Source organism: Lolium rigidum, chromosome 4, assembly GCF_022539505.1.
Source record: "Lolium rigidum isolate FL_2022 chromosome 4, APGP_CSIRO_Lrig_0.1, whole genome shotgun sequence".
NCBI classification, from domain to species: domain Eukaryota; kingdom Viridiplantae; phylum Streptophyta; class Magnoliopsida; order Poales; family Poaceae; genus Lolium; species Lolium rigidum.
Window position 1 is genome coordinate 10,834,683 of NC_061511.1, and position 23,487 is coordinate 10,858,169.

Sequence of the window (23,487 nt, forward strand, 5' to 3'; positions counted from 1 at the left end):
CTATAAGCGAGATAAGGTGCAACTTGTAGATCCGTGTGAACACCAACACAATCACTACCAATTCGTCCACGGTCCAATCCCCGAGGTTAATCATCTTTTCTTCTTTGGCTAAATTTTATTTGAGTTCTAATTACAAAGTCTCAAGTGACATTCTGCATGTAGTGTGGAACCGGAGGAGCATTGCTGGACCTTAGTGGAAAAGTTGTTGGGATGCTATTCTACAAACTGCCACTTGTTGCCTTCATTCCTGTTGACGTCAGAAACCCACTGGCGGGCAGTGACTGGTCAACACCGTAGAGCCGGGAACAACTAGGGCTGCGGCTGGCCCCAGTCCCTCAGAGCGACGGCCCGCAAAGCCTCCTGGTCGCGCGCCGATGCAAATTGCAAGGGCGTGCCACCTGACCTATACCTGGTCAGGAAGGTGGGGATGATGCCTCGCTTAGTTTCCTGCAGGGCACACACGTACACGTTAAATACGAGCCTCGATCGGCTCTCAGGTTGTCCTGTGAATCGGCTCATGGAGCCGATCCACCCATGATTCGTCCAAGGTGGCCGAATATATGGTGGTCCTGCTTGATCAAGATAAAGCGTATGAGATCCACAACGATCTGGGGTTTTCACCGCATAATCGGATCATCCTACTCACGATTGGGCCTCGCGCTCACGCACGGTGATCGTAAGCCAGCCCTAGACAAGGCCTAAAAACCAACACTAGGTTGATCCTCGGAACGTCCCGTCTAGGGGCAGCAAACTACACCCTGCATGCCGCTGGATCCTCCAACCCTTTGTAAGGCCTAACTATTGCAGATATTAAACTAATCCTTGATGAATCAAGGAGCGACCGTAACGGATCGGATCTACTAAACGATGATCAAGCGGGGTGCCGTCCCTGCACCCACGATGAGGTACAAGGACGGCTAGATGCGCAAGGGTTGCACTACGAAAGCATATGATCCTAAGAACAATGCTAACCCTAACGCATCTATGATAACTACGTTGCTCGCCATCAAAAAGGCTTCGACACGAGCAACGCATGAACAACTAGGCAGGCTCGTGTCGCCTAGATCGCGAGATGCGATCTAGGCAGCATGGTGCTTACCGGAGGAACCCTCGAGACGAAGGAGTTGGCGATGCGCCGAGATTGGTTTGTGTTGAACGTTGGTTGTTGTTTATTCCATAAACCCTAGATACATATTTATAGTCCAGCGGACTTTCTAATGTGGACGTGCACCAAACCGTGCACGAGATAAACTCTAACTTCTACGTAGCCTACTATATAAAGATACACGGGCTAACTAGCCCAAACTCTGCGCAATAAAGGCCGATTCACCTATTTCCTGATGTACATATCTTCAAGTCCATCTTGATCGCGGCCCACCTCTGGCTTGGTCAAATTCTCGGTGATAACACATGCCCCCTGGTTTTGATAATGATAATTGCAAAACCATCTGCATTCTTCGAAGGGCCATGCCGTGGCAAAATCGTCGCAGTTTTCTTCATGATGGCGTCTTGCCTCCTCGCCTTCTCTGTACGACTCGACGGTTCTAGCACCAGGTCCTCGGGAACTGCTAGGCATTAAATCGCCGTTCCCCCTTTTATTCGACCACATCCTAGGGTTCCTCTCTTCATCTCCCTACTCCACAGCAGCCATCGGCAAACCGAACAACCCTCCTCAGTCCCCATGGATTCCTCCTCTTCCTCCGCTTCCTCTGGCCTGTCTCTCCGGTCCTCCTCCTCCGGCCGAACTCGAGCGGGAAGTCGATCTGATGGCCATCTACGAAGCCCGCGCCCCGGAGTATTGGGACGCGCGGGACTGGGACTCTTCCAACGAGTCGGAAGATGATGAACCCCTCACTGATGGGGAAGAAGACCTTCAGTTCCTTGTCGACGGGGAACTGGAAACACCAAGCGATGACGACCTCTTCCCCTGGGAAGGGAGCTCTTCCTCCGACGAGGAAGAGGAAGAAAAGGAAGACGCCGACGATGACTCCCTCGAAGGTTACCCACCAGCGAAACGCCTCCGCATGTGGTGGGACGACGACGACAGTGCTGATGAAGAGGAGGATGAAGCCCCTGCAGAGGGCTACGGGAGCAGCGATGAGGAGCCCGCCGGTAGCGGCGCCGATGAGGGTTCCGAGGATGATGATGAAGGCAGTGACGGCCCGTAGTTCAGGATCTACTAGCATAGGCCTAGCAGTAGCAGATGGGTCAATAGACCCTTTCTTTTGTTCTCCTTTCTTTAAGTAATCGGCCCTTCCTTTGTAAGAAATCCTGTTTATTAATGGAGAAGCTTCCCTAATTTGATACTGCCGATTTCTCCGAACCGCTTCTCAATGAACCGATAACAAAGCATGATCCAACTGGTAGATAATGTGGGATCTTCAGGAGAGCCCCTAAATTCCTTCCGCCGCTTCAACGACCCTCTTTAGTGATCGCTCATCACTTCGTGAAGAAGGTGGCAACGGAAAATCAGCCGACGATATCTCCATTGGCTCTTTAAACAGAGTCATCATTAGCCTCGAAGTCTGTAACGCTAGAAAATCAACCGATTCTAACCGAATCGGTCTTTTAAAAACGAGCGAACCTTCAAGGTGAGCTGCCCCCGAGTTTCCTTAGCACATTCCTTGCGCCTTGCCGATCGGATCGGTTCCTCCCCGCCATGGTGACCCTCCGGTTAGAACTCTTGTATCCCTTGAGTCGATAGCCCCGCATCGGCTTTCATATCCTTAAGTCGATGTCCGTCGCATCGGCTGTGCTCAAATTTTTTTGAATTTTTTAGGCCGATTTGTGTATCGGCCCCCATATTTGATAGTACTATCTCATATCCTCATGTTTTATCCACCTAGGTGCCCCCCGAGCCGATTCTGTCAAGAGAATTGATGGTATCGGCTCTTCAGGCAGTCCCTGTTGGGTCAAACGTTGATCCCAGGCAAAATAGGTGGTGAGGATAATTTTGGCCGATTGCTGGAATCGGCCTCCACGTTGCTTGCTCGGTGAAGGTTTTGTAACGTCCCTTCATCAATTTGGAGGGCCGATCGCAAGGATCAGCCTTGCCACGTTGCTTATTGATGTAGTTTTGCTACTCGCTCAGGCCGGTAGACAAAACCAGCCCAATTTCTGACTTTATCACGCCGGGTGCGTTTGCTCGTCGTCCACCTCGAGTGCATCGTGTAACCGTGGAGCCCTACACTTCGCCGGACGAACGAGCACCACGTTTGTGCCAGCCCGATGTGTCATCATCGGCTTTCCTTTGCTTGGGGCGCCACTCTTTTCTTTGCGGCAGTCCCTCCTCATCCAGGGTTCGCTGAACTTTCGCAGCCGGATCGGGTCGTGCCTTCCTCGCCGTGTGCGGTATAACCTTTCGGCTTCCTCCGGACCGCGCAATCGCTGAACCCTGCGCTTTTGTGAATGGCTGAGACCATCAGGGCACCACCTTGGACGGTGGTACCTGTCTTCTTCGTCTTCCCCCTCGTCTTCCGAATCCTCGAGATCTTCCAACCGAGGGATCTCAGCACGTCTGTTTTGTGGTGGGTGAAAGATCGAGATGTCGCCTAGAGGGGGGGTGAATAGGCAATTACAAACTCTTGCGGATTTGTCTTGTAAGAATGCGGAATTAAACTAATGTTTAGTTTACAAGCACAAACCCTAAATATGCTAAGCTCAACTAAGTGTAACAATGGCAACTAGAGCTAAGCAAGATAGGCACAAGATATATGTAGCACAAGTGATAGCAAGATATATGTACTTCAAGCACGATGGCTATCACAAGGAAAGAGAGCTCGGGTATAGAAATAACCGAGGCACGCGGAGACGAGGATGTATTCCCGTGTTCCCTTGCTTTGCAACAAGGTACGTCACGTTTGGAGGAGTGGAGGTCCCACGAAGGATTCCCCGCGCCACGAAGGCTCACCCTATTCTCCGAACCACACCCACGAAGGATAATGGCCCTTTCCTTATGGTTAGCTTTTCCTCCGCTCCGGAGATGGCAAGCTCCACAACCACTTCACAAGCTCCACGAAGGAGAAGCCCGGGCCCCTTCACAATCTTCACGAAGAGATCACCGGGACACCAACCAAGCCAACTAGGAGGTCACCCTCCAAGAGTAACAAGCTCACGGTCTCTCACTCGAACAAATCGTGGTGGAGAGCTCAACACTATGCAATGATGCAAAGCAAGAACACCGGAGGTGTTCAAGTCCTTCACACTCAAATCCCACCAAAGCAACGAATGCTAGGATGAGATTGGAGAGGAAGAACAAGGGGGAAAGTCAACCAAAGACTCCAAGATCTAGATCCCAAGAGATTCCCTCACTTAGAGAAGAAACGGTTTGGTGGAAGTGTAGATCTAGATCTCCTCTCTCAAATCCTCAAATATGAGCAAGAATGGTTGGAGGAATCAAGGGGGAGAGCAAGTTCTTCAAATGGCAACAATGGAGGTGAGAGAATAGGAAGAAGTACTTGTCTAAAGGTGGAAGAAGACCTATTTATAGTCCAAGAAGAGAAATAACCGTTGGGGGAAAAAACAAGTGAAAAGGGGAAGAAAAACGGGCAAAAAAGATGCCCCAGCCGGCTGGCAGGCCGGCCGACCGGAGCTGGCGCTGACCAGCCCAGCTGGGCGCCCGGTCGGGCCGGCCCACTGGCCGGGCGGGGCGGCAGCAGCGCACGGGCGGCGCAGAGCAACAGGGCGCGCGGGGAGGTGGGCCGCGCGGGGGCGCGTGAGGCCCATCCGGGCGGGAGGCCGGTCCGGCCGGGGGCACCGCCGGGTGGGCCGGTCGGCGACCGGGCCTTAGGCCGGTCATGGGCCAAAAGGCCTCTGGCCGCGGCCCGGATGGCACCGGTCACCAGGCCGGTCGGTGACCGGGTGGGCCGGCGCCAGGCCCGGCAGGCCGGCCGGCCGACCGGCTGCCCCTCCCCTTTTTTTTCTTTTTCTTTTTATTCTTTTTCCTTTTTCCCTTTTATCTTTTTCTTTAATAACTTTTGCTCCCGAACCCCGAATGACATGAAACCAATTTTGTTGGAAAGATAACGACGAATAGAACCCCAACAAAAACTGGAAATATGGAGACTCCTCACAGGATATTTTTAGATGATTTTAGAGAGGAGGTCTCCCACCGTCAAGAAACGGTGAAGACGTCCAAACTCGAAAACGCAATAGAAGATGCATGCGGATTCCGTTTTCGATGAACTTGGGCTTGTTGTAAAGCTAGCAACAAGCTCAAGAACCTCACACAGAGAAACACCAAGAAGCAATAAGGATATGCAAAGTATGCAAAGGGTTGAGCTCCCTAAGACGATGTGATCAAGTTACCCAACCGAAAGCCCCTCTTGATAGTGCGGCTATCTATCCTATAATCCGGTCTCCCAACAACCACCTTGAGACCGGTAAAAGGAAAACCTAGCGAGGTCATACCTTTGCCTTGCGCATCCCGCTTGATCTTGATGATAGCTCTTCACGCTCCACTCAAGCCGAAATGCCTCACATGACCAATGTTGCTTTGTGAAGACTCACAAATGCTCCCCCATACACTATGATGGGAAAGCTCCATTGATGCACATCTTCACATGTCCAATGTCACCAAATGGACGGCAAGCTTCAAGCATGTGATCCACTTGAGATGCTCATCTTGAACTTGCACGACTCAACCTTGTATCTTCTCATACTCACTTAAGATAGATCATGGCTAATATTGAGTTCCACATAAGAACTCCATCTTCATTTCTTCTTGTTGATCATATCACATATTTATCTTCAAACCGATGATCTTGATGCCAATACACAAGGTATATCTTTATCTTCATGGCATCCATACTTGAATCCAACACATGGAGTACAAGTAGTACCTATGGAATATTCCTTCATATAAACTTAATGAAAACATTAGTCCATAGGGGTTGTCATTGATTACCAAAACCACACATAGGGGCAATATACCCTTACAATCTCCCCCATTTTGGTAATTGATGACAACCACAATAAGAGGGTTTATATAATGAATATTAGAAACAAGTACGCAACTTATTCGAGAATAAGTTGTATACAAGAGGTTGTATTTGATATGGTCAAGTAACACAAAGCTACTAGCCCATATCAAAACCGGCTCTACTCACACAACTACAACAAATGCAAGAGATGTGAGTAGAACCAATGTATATAGAGAAAACTCCCCCACAATGTATGCACGTGTGATGAACATGAATTCATTGCATATATTGTCAAGATTAACCTTTGGGATAGTTTCCACTATATATATACAACCATGCAAGACATATAAATATGGAATGCATGAGAGGCAAAACACTTAAGCACAAACCAAACTTAAGTATAAAACCATTCCCTTAAACCCTCTAAACTTCTCCCCCATTGGCATCGATTGTCAAAATGGGTGAAAAATTTAGAGGCCAATATAATGTGAGTTCCTCCCCAAAGTGTGCACTTCTCATAATTTGAGTGGAATCAAGTGCACATATCCAATGATGAATACTTGAAGGAAGTCAAACTATATTGAGGATCAAAGATTGCAAAAAGATAACATGGTGAAGTGAGCTTCAATAAATAAAGCAAGCAATCAAAGATCCAATTGGACAAACAAAGATATCATGATAAGAGAGATATAGTGCTCTAAATAAAATAAGAAAGCTCCCCAAGGTTTGTGCACAATTTATAATGTTTGCATTTGAATACAATATGCACAAACATGGAATCCTCACTCCCTATATATCATTTAGAACGCAACTAAGATAAAGAGAATATGCTTATCAAGAACAACTTTAGTCCAACAATTACGAGATATGAGTGCAAGAAGGAAAACAAATAAATCAAGCACTCATAAATCTCCTTTACCAACACCACTAAGAAACAAAGGATAAAAGATGGTCGGCAAAGAACAAAGATATCAAGGTGATGGATTAACTCTCTCATGTATATAAGTTTCTAAAGTGTACATAGTGATCCACAAAGAAACATGCACACACAAGAGGTTAACAAAATAAATAAGATACGATATCCAAGATGAAGTCATAAAATATACCAAAAGATGTTTGCTTAAAAGCATATATAGCCTATGGCTCCACTTTTCACTTATGGTATATAAATGAACTTCAACAAAATAAGATCTCAAAAACATCACAACTAACAATAAGGGAAGTAAGGCTAGTTGGAATGTTTTGAGAAAGGTAACAAGTATCTCAAATACGGATTTATTTCACAAATTCATCAATATTGCACACAAGAGCTTTTTGAGGAATTGATATGCAATAAATTGCTAGAGGGCATATTTGTGATAGGTGAATCATAAAATATGATATATATATATATAACCTATCATATGCATCTTCTCAAATTACTCAAATGTTCAATAAGAGGTTTTATTTTAAAAGGGTTTTTCAAGAACCGCAATATTTTCGAAATAAATAATTTCATGCCAAGATACAACCTACAAGAGGTTGGATGCTATATGAGAATGCATGAATAAGATACTTGTTACCGAGATAGCAATGGCTTGATGTAGTAGATAAGAGTTCGACGATCATCCTAACTTGACTCCAATTCTCACATGGTGACAACACCTTCCTTATAGATGAGACAAGCCTCCATTGCATCTCCAATGTACCTAAAACATCATTCAAGTACATCTTGGTCCCCAAACTCATTGGGTCCAAAATGGTTAGACTAACCACAATACATAGGATACACTCCATATCAATATGTGCATATTTATAGATGAAATTTGAATTTCATGCACATCTTAGCCATTTAGGATTTGATGGAGTATATCCTACATAATGGATCAAAAGAAAGCAAGCATGCTACAAGTATAAACAAATTACATATAAGCATGCACAAAGACTTTTAAAGATCCAAGAAAGATATACTTTGGACAAAACACCAAAGGAATTAAATAAGGCATAGAGGTGTCACAAAACAAATTTGTTGTCCAAATTATATCTAAGAAGCAAATCACAAAAGATTTGTTCAACAAAGTTCAACAAGTGAACTAAGAAGGAACCATTGAGCATAGAGGATGAAATAAAGCAAACATGCTCAAAGATTTATCTCATTCAAGCAAATAAATCATGTAAGAAAGAATGAGATAGCAAACTCCCCAAAAGAGCAAGGTTCAAACAAAATAAACCAAACCCTTTACACTTTTCACAATGGCACAATGTACCGTAAGGAAAAGGTTTGTCTTCCAAAGCAAACACTTGATATGAATCAAGAGAATTTATCAAAAGATTTTTCAAAGGGACAAGGAAGACACATGGGAGCAACAAAGATTTCTTGGAAATAAAATAAGTAAATAAGAAGCAATCCAAGGTGAAGATGATCCATGAATTCAACCACATACAAGGTTATCAATTGTCAAAGACAATGAGAATATTGGAATTAGCTTCCGGTGGTATATCAACAAGGATAGTAAGGATCAATTTCACAATAAAAGGCATAGGATAAGTATATAGAATTAAGCACTATGCACGGATGAAGATTCTTGATAGCTTCAACTAGTCAAACAATCACGCACGGCAATGATTAGAATAACTTGAAGCAAACGGTGTCCCAAATAAGATATAGAGATATGTATTTGAGGAAGAACCGTACCAAGAATTTCTTACTCAAACAAGAACCAAAAGATGAGTAATAAAAGCTTTTTACTACAAGTGGAGCTTGTTTGAGCAAACATGCCACCTATGAACAAGATAATTAAGAGCATTAACTCTAAGTGGCATAACCTCATATGTTCACATTTTCTAGGCTTGTGATATGTACAAAACATATTACTCCCCCATAATGTGATAAAACATTTCTTCTAAACAAGAGGCAACTTAAAATTCAACTAGAGATGATTAATGGATATTTTAGAATTTGAATTTCTCATGAGTATGACACACCACATAGTGACTAGATAATCTTGCAATATCAATACTAGGTGGTGGTACCCATGTACGCACATTTTAAAGAAAGAGAGATGCACAAAGCATATCACTCCCCAAAATGGGATGTTCCATTAATCACTTCAAAGAGAGCCAAATAAGATATCATCAAAATGCATTAGGCTCCAAAACAATACACAAGTATATGATGAGTCAAACAAACATACTTGAATACACAAGATAGGTAAGTAAGACACAACACATACACACAAATATTTGGTACAAAACCAAACATGCAAAGGGGCAAGTAACTTACAATAAATATGATGAGTTGAAGTATAAGTTACCGCAAGGAGGAACATTGGTTATAAGATATAGATAATGATCCATACGACTTGGCTTGGTCAAAATATAATATATGAAGATCCCTAAATTCTTCATGAATTAGCCAAGTCTCCAATGACCTCCACATGCACCTATTGATCACGTTTGAGCTTGTTGGTCCCCAACCAAGTTGGGTCCTAAGAGGTTAGTCACAATAGGCTTGGCAACCCAAATGGTCCTTTTCTTGAGACCACTTTGAGTTCCAACAAACTTAGCAAACACATTGCCATCCTTATCCTTTCCTAGAGAATAATCATCATCAACAATTATAGGGTTAGATAAGGTACCACTTAAACATGAAGAAGCAAAGTGCCCCTTCACACGGCATAAGTAGCAAGTGTTCCCCTTTCTCTTCTTTATTGATTTCTTCTCTTGGGGAACAACATCTTGATTCTTCTTGGGAAGTGGCCTATCTTCAACTTGAGGTCGAGCATGAGCTTGACCTTGACCTTGTGGCCGTTTCCCTTGTTGTTTCTCACTCAAGTGCTTCTTCTTCTTCAATGGGCATGATCTAACATGATGCCCTTCAACCTTGCACTTGAAGCAAACCATCTTGGCCGGATCCTTGACTTTGTCTTGGCCCTTCTTTTTGTTGCTCTTGCTCTTGGACTTGTTCTTGTTATTGGAATTGAATCCAAGTCCACTCTTGTCATTGGGGGATTGTTGCATACTCAACATCTTGTCAAGTGCGGATTTCCCTTCATGACGCTTTTCCAAGTCTTTCTTTAAAGAAAGGACTTGGGCCTCGAGCTCTTTGATTTCCTCTACATGGTTAGTAGAAATACAAGTACTAGAGGAAGTAGAAGCTTCATTATTAGAGCAACAAGGCAAAGCAAGTAATCCAACACAAGGTGTATCACTAGTTTGACTAGATGGACTACTAGGACTAGCACATGTCGATATAGCATTTGTAGTAGAGATTGTGCTAATGTCCACATGAGGCTCACAAGATGTTACCTTAGTGATACAAGCCTCATGAGCTAACTTTAGCCCATCATAGGAAATTAGAAGATCATTATGAGAGCTTGAGAGCTTTTTATGACTTTCTTCCAATTCCCTATAATTGCTAGTTAGCAACTCTAGTTGAGCCCTTAGCTCAACATTCTCCTCTAAGGTAGATGCTTCACAAGAATTAGAGTTAGTAGCACAAGCATCAACAATAGTTTTCTCATTTTCATGCTTATAGGATTCAAATTTTTGTGTGAGCATAAAGTTAGTATGCTTCTCATCTTTTAGCTCATGCTTGAGGAGAGTGAATCTCTTTTCCCCATTTTCAATGTGGGACTCCAACTCCACTATGGTTTCCCTATATTTACTCAAGGTATCCATAGAGTGTTCGAGATTAGCACGAGCTTCTTTATTACCATGAAGAGAAGCATATACCATTGCCATATTATGCACCAAGATATTATATTCTTCATCATTATCATCATCATCACTCTCATCATTAGAGGAAGTGTTAGGAGTCAAAGTAGGAGATACCTTTGATCCATTTGCCATAAGGCACATGTGCATACCGGAGGATGAAGATGAAGATATTCTTGAATCCTCATTTGAAGTCGTGTCTTGATCCATAGAGTGTTCGGTTTCCTCTACATTGTTAGTCAACAACCAACTAGAGGAAATAGAAGCATTTTGATTATGGGAACAAGACAAGGTAAGCATATCATCATGAGATCTATGTAAGCAATTTACACATGATATGCAAGGACCATCAACACAAGCATGTAGGTTATTTTTAATGCTAGATGTGTTTAAGTCCAAAGAGGAAGCATTACAATGGGATAGAGATGAAGAATCATCACTATTGAGCACAATATCAACATTGCAATTTTCCTCACCACTCACCATATCATTACCTCGTGTCTTGCTACACGTTGGTGAAGTGGAAGAAGATGAGAACTCATCACGGCCGGAAGTGGAAGCAACTTGGAGCTCTTCATGATGTGAAGGGAAAGAGAGCTCCTCGGAGTCACCACCGACCAATCGAGAAGTGGATCCACCAAACATTTCCTTAAGCTTGATCCACATCTCATGAGACGATTTTCGCTTTATATATATCAAGAACCTATGAAAATCTGGTCTCAAAGAGAGTACAAGCTCATTAGATACTTGAGCTTCAAGATGTAAGTTTTTCTCATCCTCTAAAGATAGATTTTGAGGATCCATCGGAGGAGAAAAACCTACATCTAGAAATTGCTCTATATGTGGACACAAGGTCCGAAGATTACAAAGCAAGCAATTTCGCCATAAAAGATAATTTGTGCCATTAAAGACAATTGTGTCATTGTGCACTATACTAGCCGACATCTTTACTCTCAAGGCGGTGAAGCCTAAAACAAGGAGAGACCTTGCTCTGATACCAATTGAAAGATCGAGATGTCGCCTAGAGGGGGGGGGTGAATAGGCAATTACAAACTCTTGCGGATTTGTCTTGTAAGAATGCGGAATTAAACTAATGTTTAGTTTACAAGCACAAACCCTAAATATGCTAAGCTCAACTAAGTGTAACAATGGCAACTAGAGCTAAGCAAGATAGGCACAAGATATATGTAGCACAAGTGATAGCAAGATATATGTACTTCAAGCACGATGGCTATCACAAGGAAAGAGAGCTCGGGTATAGAAATAACCGAGGCACGCGGAGACGAGGATGTATTCCCGTGTTCCCTTGCTTTGCAACAAGGTACGTCACGTTTGGAGGAGTGGAGGTCCCACGAAGGATTCCCCGCGCCACGAAGGCTCACCCTATTCTCCGAACCACACCCACGAAGGATAATGGCCCTTTCCTTATGGTTAGCTTTTCCTCCGCTCCGGAGATGGCAAGCTCCACAACCACTTCACAAGCTCCACGAAGGAGAAGCCCGGGCCCCTTCACAATCTTCACGAAGAGATCACCGGGACACCAACCAAGCCAACTAGGAGGTCACCCTCCAAGAGTAACAAGCTCACGGTCTCTCACTCGAACAAATCGTGGTGGAGAGCTCAACACTATGCAATGATGCAAAGCAAGAACACCGGAGGTGTTCAAGTCCTTCACACTCAAATCCCACCAAAGCAACGAATGCTAGGATGAGATTGGAGAGGAAGAACAAGGGGGAAAGTCAACCAAAGACTCCAAGATCTAGATCCCAAGAGATTCCCTCACTTAGAGAAGAAACGGTTTGGTGGAAGTGTAGATCTAGATCTCCTCTCTCAAATCCTCAAATATGAGCAAGAATGGTTGGAGGAATCAAGGGGAGAGCAAGTTCTTCAAATGGCAACAATGGAGGTGAGAGAATAGGAAGAAGTACTTGTCTAAAGGTGGAAGAAGACCTATTTATAGTCCAAGAAGAGAAATAACCGTTGGGGGAAAAAACAAGTGAAAAGGGGAAGAAAAACGGGCAAAAAAGATGCCCCGGCCGGCGCGGCAGGTCGGCCGACCGGAGCCGGCGCCGACCAGCCCAGCCGGGCGCCCGGTCGGGCCGGCCCAGCCGGCCGGGCGGGGCGGCGCAGCGCACGGGCGGCGCGGAGCAACAGGGCGCGCGGGGAGGTGGGCCGCGCGGGGCGCGTGAGGCCCATCCGGGCGGGAGGCCGGTCCGGCGCGGGGGCACCGCCGGGTGAGGCCGGTCGGCGGCCGGGCCTTAGGCCGGTCATGAGCCAAAAGGCCTCTGGCCGCGGCCCGGATGGCACCGGTCACCAGGCCGGTCGGTGACCGGGTGGGCCGGCGCCGGCCCGGCAGGCCGGCCGGCCGACCGGCTGCCCCTCCCCTTTTTTTTCTTTTTCTTTTTATTCTTTTTCCTTTTTCCCTTTTATCTTTTTCTTTAATAACTTTTGCTCCCGAACCCCGAATGACATGAAACCAATTTTGTTGGAAAGATAACGACGAATAGAACCCCAACAAAAACTGGAAATATGGAGACTCCTCACAGGATATTTTTAGATGATTTTAGAGAGGAGGTCTCCCACCGTCAAGAAACGGTGAAGACGTCCAAACTCGAAAACGCAATAGAAGATGCATGCGGATTCCGTTTTCGATGAACTTGGGCTTGTTGTAAAGCTAGCAACAAGCTCAAGAACCTCACACGAGAGAAACACCAAGAAGCAATAAGGATATGCAAAGTATGCAAAGGGTTGAGCTCCCTAAGACGATGTGATCAAGTTACCCAACCGAAAGCCCCTCTTGATAGTGCGGCTATCTATCCTATAATCCGGTCTCCCAACAACCACCTTGAGACCGGTAAAAGGAAAACCTAGCGAGGTCATACCTTTGCCTTGCGCATCCCGCTTGATCTTGATGATAGCTCTTCACGCTCCACTCAAGCCGAAATGCCTCACATGACCAATGTTGCTTTGTGAAGACTCACAAATGCTCCCCCATACACTATGATGGGAAAGCTCCATTGATGCACATCTTCACATGTCCAATGTCACCAAATGGACGGCAAGCTTCAAGCATGTGATCCACTTGAGATGCTCATCTTGAACTTGCACGACTCAACCTTGTATCTTCTCATACTCACTTAAGATAGATCATGGCTAATATTGAGTTCCACATAAGAACTCCATCTTCATTTCTTCTTGTTGATCATATCACATATTTATCTTCAAACCGATGATCTTGATGCCAATACACAAGGTATATCTTTATCTTCATGGCATCCATACTTGAATCCAACACATGGAGTACAAGTAGTACCTATGGAATATTCCTTCATATAAACTTAATGAAAACATTAGTCCATAGAGGTTGTCATTGATTACCAAAACCACACATAGGGGCAATATACCCTTACAGTGGGAGAGGCCCTAGGCGCTCGAACACAGACACGTTGGCTGCCTCCTTCTTTTTCTGGTTGCATTCTGGGCAGTTGCCGATTGTTGGCAATCGGCTCATTCCTGAATCCCAGCAGTGTCTGAAGAAGGGGCAGTCCCAGTGCCTGGCGTTGTCATCTTGCTCCCTTGGCTTTTCCGTGGCACGGCGCTCGTGCTCCTCCTCATTGTGATCGTGCCGACGATATCTTCTGGCTCCTCTAGCCAGACGGTCTCTCTCATCGTCGTCGCCGTGTTGCCGGCGTTGGTCGTGCTCGACTCACATACTTGTTGAGGAGGTGATCGAGAGAGGGGTCGTTGATATCTTATGTTCTTCACTTCCCCCTCCGTGACGTAGCGCTTGCCATCTTGGCGGAGCCGATCGCATGGAGCGGCCCCCTCGTGTCCTTGCTCTGAGAGCAGCTGCTCTCATCCCCGTCCTTCTCAGAGCGGTGTCCAAGCTCTACCATGCTGATGTCGGCTGAGAAATCAGGCTGGCACCCTCCGAGGTGGGCGAACTCCACCATGTTGACGGCGGGGAAGGGGTGTGTGTCGACCTTCATGGCGTACTGGTTAAAAATTAGTCGCCCATTTTCTATCGCCCTCGCGGATCTGCTGACGCCACACCCTGCGGTCGTTGGTGGTATGGGAGTACGTGTTATGCCATTTGCGGTATGGCTTTCCGTTCAGCTCCTGCACCGTAGGAATTTTGTGGCCTTCGGGTACCTTTATGTGCTTCTCCGTGAGTAATAGATCGAAAATCTGCTCCGTTTTAGTCACGTCGAAGTCGAACCCTCTTGGAGGCCCTGGTGGCTTCACCCATTTGCGAGGTTACTTGGGCCTGCCGCTCGAGTCCACTCAGCCACTTGCAACCTCTTGTTCTCCCGTAGCGCCTTCATCTTCGCTGCGTCAACCATGGTAACCACGCGTTTGAATTTGTCCCGGTAGACATCTGGGTGGCGCTGTTCATACGCTGACAGCTTCTGCACCATGTGTGCTAATGAAGGGTAGTCTGCTTGGGAGGCCACGTCCTTGATCGATGATGATAGACCCACCACCGCCAACTCGACTGCTTCTTTTTCGCTTACGTGAACCGAATAGCATCGGTTCCTAACGGTCCTGAAGCGCTGGATGTATTCTGACACTTGTTTCCCCGCGCTTCGTCGTACTTGTGCTAGATCGGCAATGCCAGCCTCGGAAGCCTCCGAGTGATATTGCTCGTGGAACCGTTCTTCCGAGCTGCTTCCAAGTACTGGACCGAGTTTGGTGGCAGCGAAGTGTACCAACCGAAAGCCGATCTGTGAGGGACCGTGAGAAGTACCTCACGCGCAGCTCGTCGATGCTGAGATCATGCCCGAGCTGCGCCAAATATCGGCTCACATGCTCGATGGAGCTGGAACCATCCGATCCGCCGAACTTTGTGAAGTCCGGGAGCCGATATTTGGGTGGTAGCGGGATCAATTCGTACTCGTTGGGGTACGGCTTGGTATAGCCGATCGCCTTTCTTTTCGGCATCATGCCGAACTGATCTTTCAGGATCGTACAAATCTGATCCGCGGTGATGGCTGCAGGTGCCGAACCCTGAAGGTTCGTCGGAGTGGCGTACTTAACCAGCCATGCTTGTTTTTACGGTTACGAGCCAAGCTGCAGGAGCTGGGCTCGGGAGTTTTGTCGGGGTGGCGTATTTAGCTAGCCACGTTTGCTTCTCGGGGTCCGCCTCCGACGTTCCTCCTGTTGCCCCGAAGTCCCTGCTACTGACAACCTGGTTCGAGGGTGCCCGAGTGCTGCGATCGGCACGTATGCGCATGCGTACCCGTGCGGGATCTCCTTGGGCGCGTCATGTAGGAATTGGTAGTCACCGGGGTCACCACCAATCTTGTAGACGACATAGGCCGATGAGTTCGGCGCTTCGGGCGCTGCCAACGCGAACGGCAGCGGTGGACGGGACTGGAGTAGCAACTCCCCTTGGTGAGTCCCTAGGGCTGGTCCTGACGGAGAGTACCGATGGCTCATGATCTCCTGGATCACGCGCAGCGCGACGCGCTCCAACGTATTCACCAGGCTCTCAGAATGGCGGTGCAGCGAGTGAGCCACCATGAAGTTTTATCTCCCGACGCGGCGACACTGGTGCGTTCCTCGACGGGGTGGACAGGTCCACTCCATCAAGCGCGCCTTCGGTGTGAACCCCTTCCATCCGATGCCATGGGAGCGGGTCTCGTGGAAAGAGCCGATTAGGTCGGCTTCGAGGACAGCTTTGACCTCGTCATACTTCTTCTTGAGCTCGCCATTGAGCTCCTCATAGGTAACAGGAGTCTCTTCAGCCATCTCTGATGTAGATGGCGAGGTGGTTGTCGTTGCAGATGGTCCCACCGGGCGTGCCAGAATGTGTTGACGTCAGAAACCCACTGGCGGGCAGTGACTGGTCAACACCGTAGAGCCGGGAACAACTAGGGCTGCGGCTGGCCCCAGTCCCTCGGAGCGACGGCCCGCAAAGCCTCCTGGTCGCGCGCCGATGCAAATTGCAAGGGCGTGCCACCTGACCTATACCCGGTCGGGGAAGGTGGGGATGATGCCTCGCTTAGTTTCCTGCGGGGCACACACGTACACGTTAAATACGAGCCTCGATCGGCTCTCGAGGTTGTCTCGTGAATCGGCTCATGGAGCCGATTCACCCATGATTCGTCCAAGGTGGCCGAATATATGGTGGTCCTGCTTGATCAAGATAAAGCGTATGAGATCCACAACGATCTGGGGTTTTCACCGCATAATCGGATCATCCTACTCACGATTGGGCCTCGCGCTCACGCACGGTGATCGTAAGCCAGCCCTAGACAAGGCCTAAAAACCAACACTAGGTTGATCCTCGGAACGTCCTGTCTAGGGGCAGCAAACTACACCCCGCATGCCGCTGGATCCTCCAACCCTTTGTAAGGCCTAACTATTGCAGATATTAAACTAATCCTTGATGAATCAAGGAGCGACCGTAACGGATCGGATCTACTAAACGATGATCAAGCGGGGTGCCGTCCCTGCACCCACGATGAGGTACAAGGACGGCTAGATGCGCAAGGGTTGCACTACGAAAGCATATGATCCTAAGAACAATGCTAACCCTAACGCATCTATGATAACTACGTTGCTCGCCATCAAAAAGGCTTCAGCACGAGCAACGCATGAACAACTAGGCAGGCTCGTGCTGCCTAGATCGCGAGATGCGATCTAGGCAGCATGGTGCTTACCGGAGGAACCCTCGAGACGAAGGAGTTGGCGATGCGCCGAGATTGGTTTGTGTTGAACGTTGGTTGTTGTTTATTCCATAAACCCTAGATACATATTTATAGTCCAGCGGACTTTCTAATGTGGACGTGCACCAAACCGTGCACGAGATAAACTCTAACTTCTACGTAGCCTACTATATAAAGATACAGGGGCTAACTAGCCCAAACTCTGCGCAATAAAGGCCGATTCACCTATTTCCTGATGTACATATCTTCAAGTCCATCTTGATCGCGGCCCACCTCTGGCTTGGTCAAATTCTGGTGATAACAATTCCAAGCTCTCTTATCTTGAAGTGTTCAATCATGTGGCAACGTTTTGGGTAAGCGTTATTTTATTAATCTTTATTTGGTGTTGAAGTCATTGAACATTTGATGCCTTGCTAGTCCCTTTTATGCTCCCTTATTTGTGTGCGCATTAAATATCTTAATCAAATATCCTGCAGTATATCAGTGTGTAACTAAGTAATTAGTTTTAGTGCGAGTATCTGGTTTTGCTGAAATCATGTATATTGTGTCTGAAGTAGAACGGTAGAGAAAATACATGTTGTGTCATCACACCTTTTGTGCTCCATTTTGCACTCAGGATAAATTGAAAGTTTATGTTCTAATCATATTTTCCCTGTGAACTGAATGATTTAATGTCTAGGCAACTTGCTCGACCCCAGCTTGGCATGAAGCTAGGGACATTGGGATTTCTAGGCATTCCCCGTGTTGACTTCATGTCACTTAATTTCAATATTTCCTCTGGTCTCATTGTAGGAGAGGTACACCTAACTGATCAAGCCATTTATCTATGCGTAAATTATGTTGTAACCAAGACATAACTCCTGCAAATTATTACCAGATTTCAGCAAAATGTGATGCTGAGAAGCTTGGCATTAGGGCAGGGGATGTTATTTTTTCATGCCAGAAAAAACGTGTTTCAAGTATTGTTCAGGTAAAAATTGTAGTCCTTATAAGTATACATCCGACATTTTGTTTTACTAGGTTCTGCATGTGTATTTCAGCTGGAAGATGTGCTGTTGGGTGTTGGTGCGGAACATCTTGAGAAGAGCAATGATCTCAGCTCTAAAGTTGATGTTGAGGTCTGTTCCTATCCACATCCAGAAAGTGCCCAAACTATTATGCATTTTCGTTTGAAGTTACCCTCATTGATCTCACCAAAAAATATTCCTCCTTTTGTCTCCACAGATTGGTGTATTTCATGTGCGCAAACGCAAAAAGAGTGACATTATTTTAAGAGTAGAGTTGTCAGATCGTCTTGAAGTTTTTCACTCAGGTAATACATATACCTCCTTTGGCATATTATAGATCGTATTAATGTGCCTTGTTCATATTAATTTTTTTGCAATGAAAACTCTTAGTACATGAGGCAATATGCAAATATAACCTCACTTTTTGACGCAATGCATAAGAACTTTGGCACCTTGGTATCCAGGCGGGTAAGGTAGCAATCAAGCTCCAGCTTCTGAACATGTACATCCCTTGTCATCAATGAGGAGTCTCATCTGTCTCCATAGAATCCTTAGATACCATCCATGTCGCTCAACAACAACAAGAAAAAAGCCTTTTGTCCCAAGCAAGTTCGGGCAGTCTAGGTCCACCCACACCGCTTGCTGGAAAATAATGGAATTCCTGAACTTCCATAGGATCCAAAGAGTGGCAGACATAACAATATTTAGATGTATATCTGTTTTTCTTATCCAGCAACCATCATTTAGCCACCTAATCAAAATTGTGGTACTCCCTCCGTATCAAAATAAGCTACTCAAGTTTGTCTAGATACCGTTGTATATAGACATATTTTTAGTGTGTAGATACATCCGTATATAGAAAAAAGCTGAACAACATATTTTTTTTGACAATCAATACCACATATATTCATAGTAACAAATAGTACATGGTAGAGATACATGAACTGACTCCAATGATTACAAAATAAAGTCTAAAAGATAGTAACAAATCTTCGAGGTCTTCAAATTCTTTCTTCTTCCAGAACACAATCTTGTACTCTTCTGAAGGCAGCGAAAAATAGATAACGAACCATAGACCTGTAAATACCGACGAAAGTTCTCCCATAATTTTTTGAGCCGCAACGCCAAGGCTGCGTGCACGCACGCAACCATTAAAGCAGTCATTCAACATCGGCAAGAGTACCAACACCAGTATGTCAGAGAATAACAACCGACTAGCTTTGTCGTCGTCGATGGAGAGCCGAGAGTACGAATCACCATTGTCGAGGACGTAGCAGCTGGGACAAAAACTGCAAGGATAATCCTCCTCGCGGCAACAACGACAAAAGATCCAAAATCGATCTAGCGAATCAAGATCTGAAGGCCCATACCTAGAAAATTGTAATCGTTCAACACCACCATTGACGCCGGGAAGAAGATCTCGTCGTCGAACGAAAGGCTGAAGATCACTTATTGCAGACGATGTCATCTCCATCCAGGGGAAACCAACAAGAAGGCGGCTACCAAAATCCTAACACAATCTAATGAAAACAATACTTTTATTGGAAACTCCACACATAGATCGGGTTCCCCACTCCTCCTGACGCCGGCGAAGCCGATCGGAGGAGGGGGAACCGATCTATGGAGGAGGATGAACTGGAGGCGGCTAGGGTTGAGGCGGCGGCTGCGTTGGGGAATAGCAGCTAATGGCTGAACAGCCTATTTTGATACAGAGGGAGCAGTATTTTTAATATAAATATATCGGACTTGATTTCAACCATGACAGCCACCTGACACTCAAAAAAGGTCTTACAATCCCCCCCCCCCCCCCCCCAAGTTAACTACTTTGTATAAGGAATTCTAGATAACTTACCTTTACTATTCAGATCCTATTTCAAACGATCAAATTCAGAAACAGATTGATAGATTTAGCAATATGCAAAAGATTGAACCACAATTGCATAATTCTTTCATCAAAGTAATGCATCAAGTTAAGTTTCAGATTGTTCCTACCCCATGCCCCACTTAAAGAGATATGCGGTTCATTAGTGATAACTAAAAGGTCTGAGAAATGTGTGGTTAAGGATTCGTTTGGTTCAGGGGATATCCCTGGCCGAGTCCTGGATATCCAGCTCTTTAGTCCATCCAGCAGTTTCTTTTAAGGTATTGTAGGGATATAACAGATGCTTAGGCACTTTACCTTTTCTAATACGATTATACACTTATTAGACCTGTCCTTGGGCTCTTCCTAATCATATATCTTCCTACGGATCCCCCTTTCTCGTTTGTGAATTATTGCCAGATGTATGACCCAGTCAGTTATTCTATCCAACATGTGTGATTGTGTGAGTATGGTAAACAAAACAAAGACTCTTGGTGTCTTCTAACTTTCGAAATTTTGAACATAACTCTTGAATATTCGACTCTGATGTCAAACAGAAAATGGATATATTAACATGAATGTGCTGATCTAACTTCATTTTTCTTAAGTTGCAGATGATGAAGATGCCAAAGCAGTAGGAATCAAGGGAGAGGAAGCAACCGGCATCAGCTGAAGGCGAAGCAAAGCCATGAAGAATGTGGAGGTGAATCCATGACTTCCTTGTAGTGATCATCAGATATTCAGCTAGAGGCTACCTAGGATTTTTGCTGTAAGCTCGGTAGAATGTATCACTGCCCCTGAAGTAAAGTAGATGTGGTGTAGCTTTTGGATGAAACTTGCAGGCTAGTGTTAGTTTTTGATTGTACTATTCTGGATTCTGGATTCTGGATCATATCGTAATGCTATAATTGCTAGCTATTCAGGATTGAGTAATTGTGGTCAGCATGTATGCATCCGTTTTAGAGAACTAAAACTATATTGCTTATTGTTACTTTCTGCTAGTGTTGTGGATGCTAACTTCATGTATTGCTGAAAGTGTTCTACGTACAACAATATGATTTGTACGGAGTGATTTATCTTGTTCCATTGCTCAAAATTACATGTAGAATTGGTGATCTCACCATCATTACAGCACCCTATCTACCCTCATCAAAATAAGTTCATCTCATCCATCTTTCATAGTTGAGGTAATAGCACCAGCCATACAACAACTTGCGTGGTGGGAGCGAATTCATACAACAACTTGAAAAATGTGGGCAGGTAGTACACAAACTTGTCATTGAGGTGCAAATCAGTACAAAACTGTTATAGACATCACACATGGCAACACTAATTTTAAAAATAACCCTTGCATATTTTTCTCACGTAACTGTGACCCTTTCTTCGTTTCCCCTTCATCGCGGGCAGTCACTCTTGAACGGTGCGCGGCTCACATCCAACGCGTCGGCTGCGGACTGGCACACGAGCTGTCTCTACGCCACCACGTCGCTGTTCTCTGCTTCAATGTCCGCGGGGACATACAGGGGCGGTGATACCTGACATCGGACAGGGCAGCGGCAAGTACGGCGGATGATCCCCTGCTGTCCGGCTTCGGTGGCTGTCCACAGCGCGCGGTGGCGGTCGTGCCCTGCGAGGGCGGCGACATACACAGTTCCGCAAGGTGCCAGAAAACCGTCGGAACTCCAGCGAGGGCGCCCTGCTCTGATTGACGACGCCTCCCGAAACGCCAGGAAAAAGGAGGGCAACCGAGAGCAGGGCACGGAGGAACTAGAAAGCCATATGGAACACGGAGTATCTGGGAGGAGTACGCGGAACAGCTCTACATGGCGACCGCATCGTGCTAGTCCTCTCCCATGAGAGCTCCGACGACACATTGGCCCTCGCCGCCCGCGTGGAGCAGCTCGTAGGCGGTAGGCCTCAAGAGGTACCCCGTTGCGCTGTAGAACAGGAAGGGCGTCGCTGAGGAGTGAGGACGACCACCGTCATGTACTCATGTTCCTCCTGTCAAACGGCACTGGGATAGGTTGTCGTTGCTGCCAATGCGCGCCCCGGCGACGTATACCATTCTACTCCGTAATTCACAGTATGTTAAAGGAACACATGAAAGAGCAGGCGCTAAATTGGAGTTTCGCGGCGCCTTAGGCTTCTGCTACATGCGCTCGGCTCGTCGGCCTGCGACGACAGCTGACAGGCGGCCACGACGGAGTGCCTCGTCCACATCTTGCTTGCGTGGGAAGTTGTGGGTCGGTGGTGCCTCTCCATTCCGGCAACGGTTCCATTCTCTAGGGCTCCTCTCTCCCACGGCCAGGTGCAGCAGAGTAGCTGACGATGCCAGCACAGCGGCTCTGACGGCCAAGTCTCCGATGGTCATGAGCGGAGCGGTCAGGCGTGTCGACTGCTTGGGTGCAGCGACTCCGTCGGCTGCGTCGGCCAGATGTGGCGGGCAGCATGGGAGGATCTTTCATGTGCGACGAATTACATGGACGGATCGGCAGGCGTGGTGCTACTGCTTCGGTGGCCAAGTTGTGAACGGGCAGAAGAAAGATAAGTACGGGCCAAGCCCTTCACGATCTCGCGTCTTGGAAAACTGGAATAGGGCAAAGAACTCATACTACAGTGTAGTCATTTTAGGAAATGTGATTAGACTAGTATTATGCGATTAATATGTTAATCATGAGTTCAATGGATAATTGTACGGAAAACGCTTCGTATCAGGCGACCGATCCGAGCAAAAGATCGGTCGTCCCGATCGCACCTTGGCTGGCCCTGTTTTGGGCCACCATCCATGCACGCTTGCAGCCCACCACCACCATGGCCAGCTACGCTGAAGCCCACCACCACCAAGGCTAGCTGCGGTGAAGCCCACCACCACCCAGGCACCAGAAATATGCATCCACGTTTCTATTACAAAAAAAAAAACGCCAGTTTTTTCTCGATGTTGTATATCTTATTTATTTTTGTAACTAACACATCACAAGATTTGTAGTAAAAACACACGCGGGATGTTGTAATGTCCGCCTGGGTGTTTGCCACAAGTTTGTGGGTTTTGTTGTATTTGTTTGTGTTTTTTCATTGAAATAGTTGGTGACTTTTATTGTCATTCAATTTGTACCAAAATAAAATATTGTTAACCACTTTTCCATCTCTAAAAACATATGATTTTTTGTTGTAATAGTCAATGATTTTTTGTTGGAATTGATAGCGAGTATTGTTGTAAACAAACTAGTAGGAATATATTTATTGTTTAACAACTTTGTTCGTAACATTACTTTTTAAAATTTTGTAGCGCATATTTTGTAACTTTTTCACATAAATTTTATAGCGAAAGCAGG

General features: G+C 46.1%; 1 protein-coding gene across 1 annotated transcript; it reads left to right on the forward strand.

Moving 5' to 3' along the window:
* Positions 1-17,599: 17,599 nt before the first annotated feature.
* LOC124646680 lies at positions 17,600-20,828 on the forward strand. The gene is made up of 6 exons (XM_047186765.1): positions 17,600-17,640; positions 17,967-18,084; positions 18,165-18,257; positions 18,328-18,405; positions 18,512-18,599; positions 20,770-20,828. Exons 1-6 carry the CDS (start codon positions 17,624-17,626, stop codon positions 20,826-20,828), a joined length of 453 nt encoding a protein of 150 aa, XP_047042721.1. The 5' UTR covers positions 17,600-17,623.
* The last annotated feature ends 2,659 nt before the right edge of the window (positions 20,829-23,487 follow it).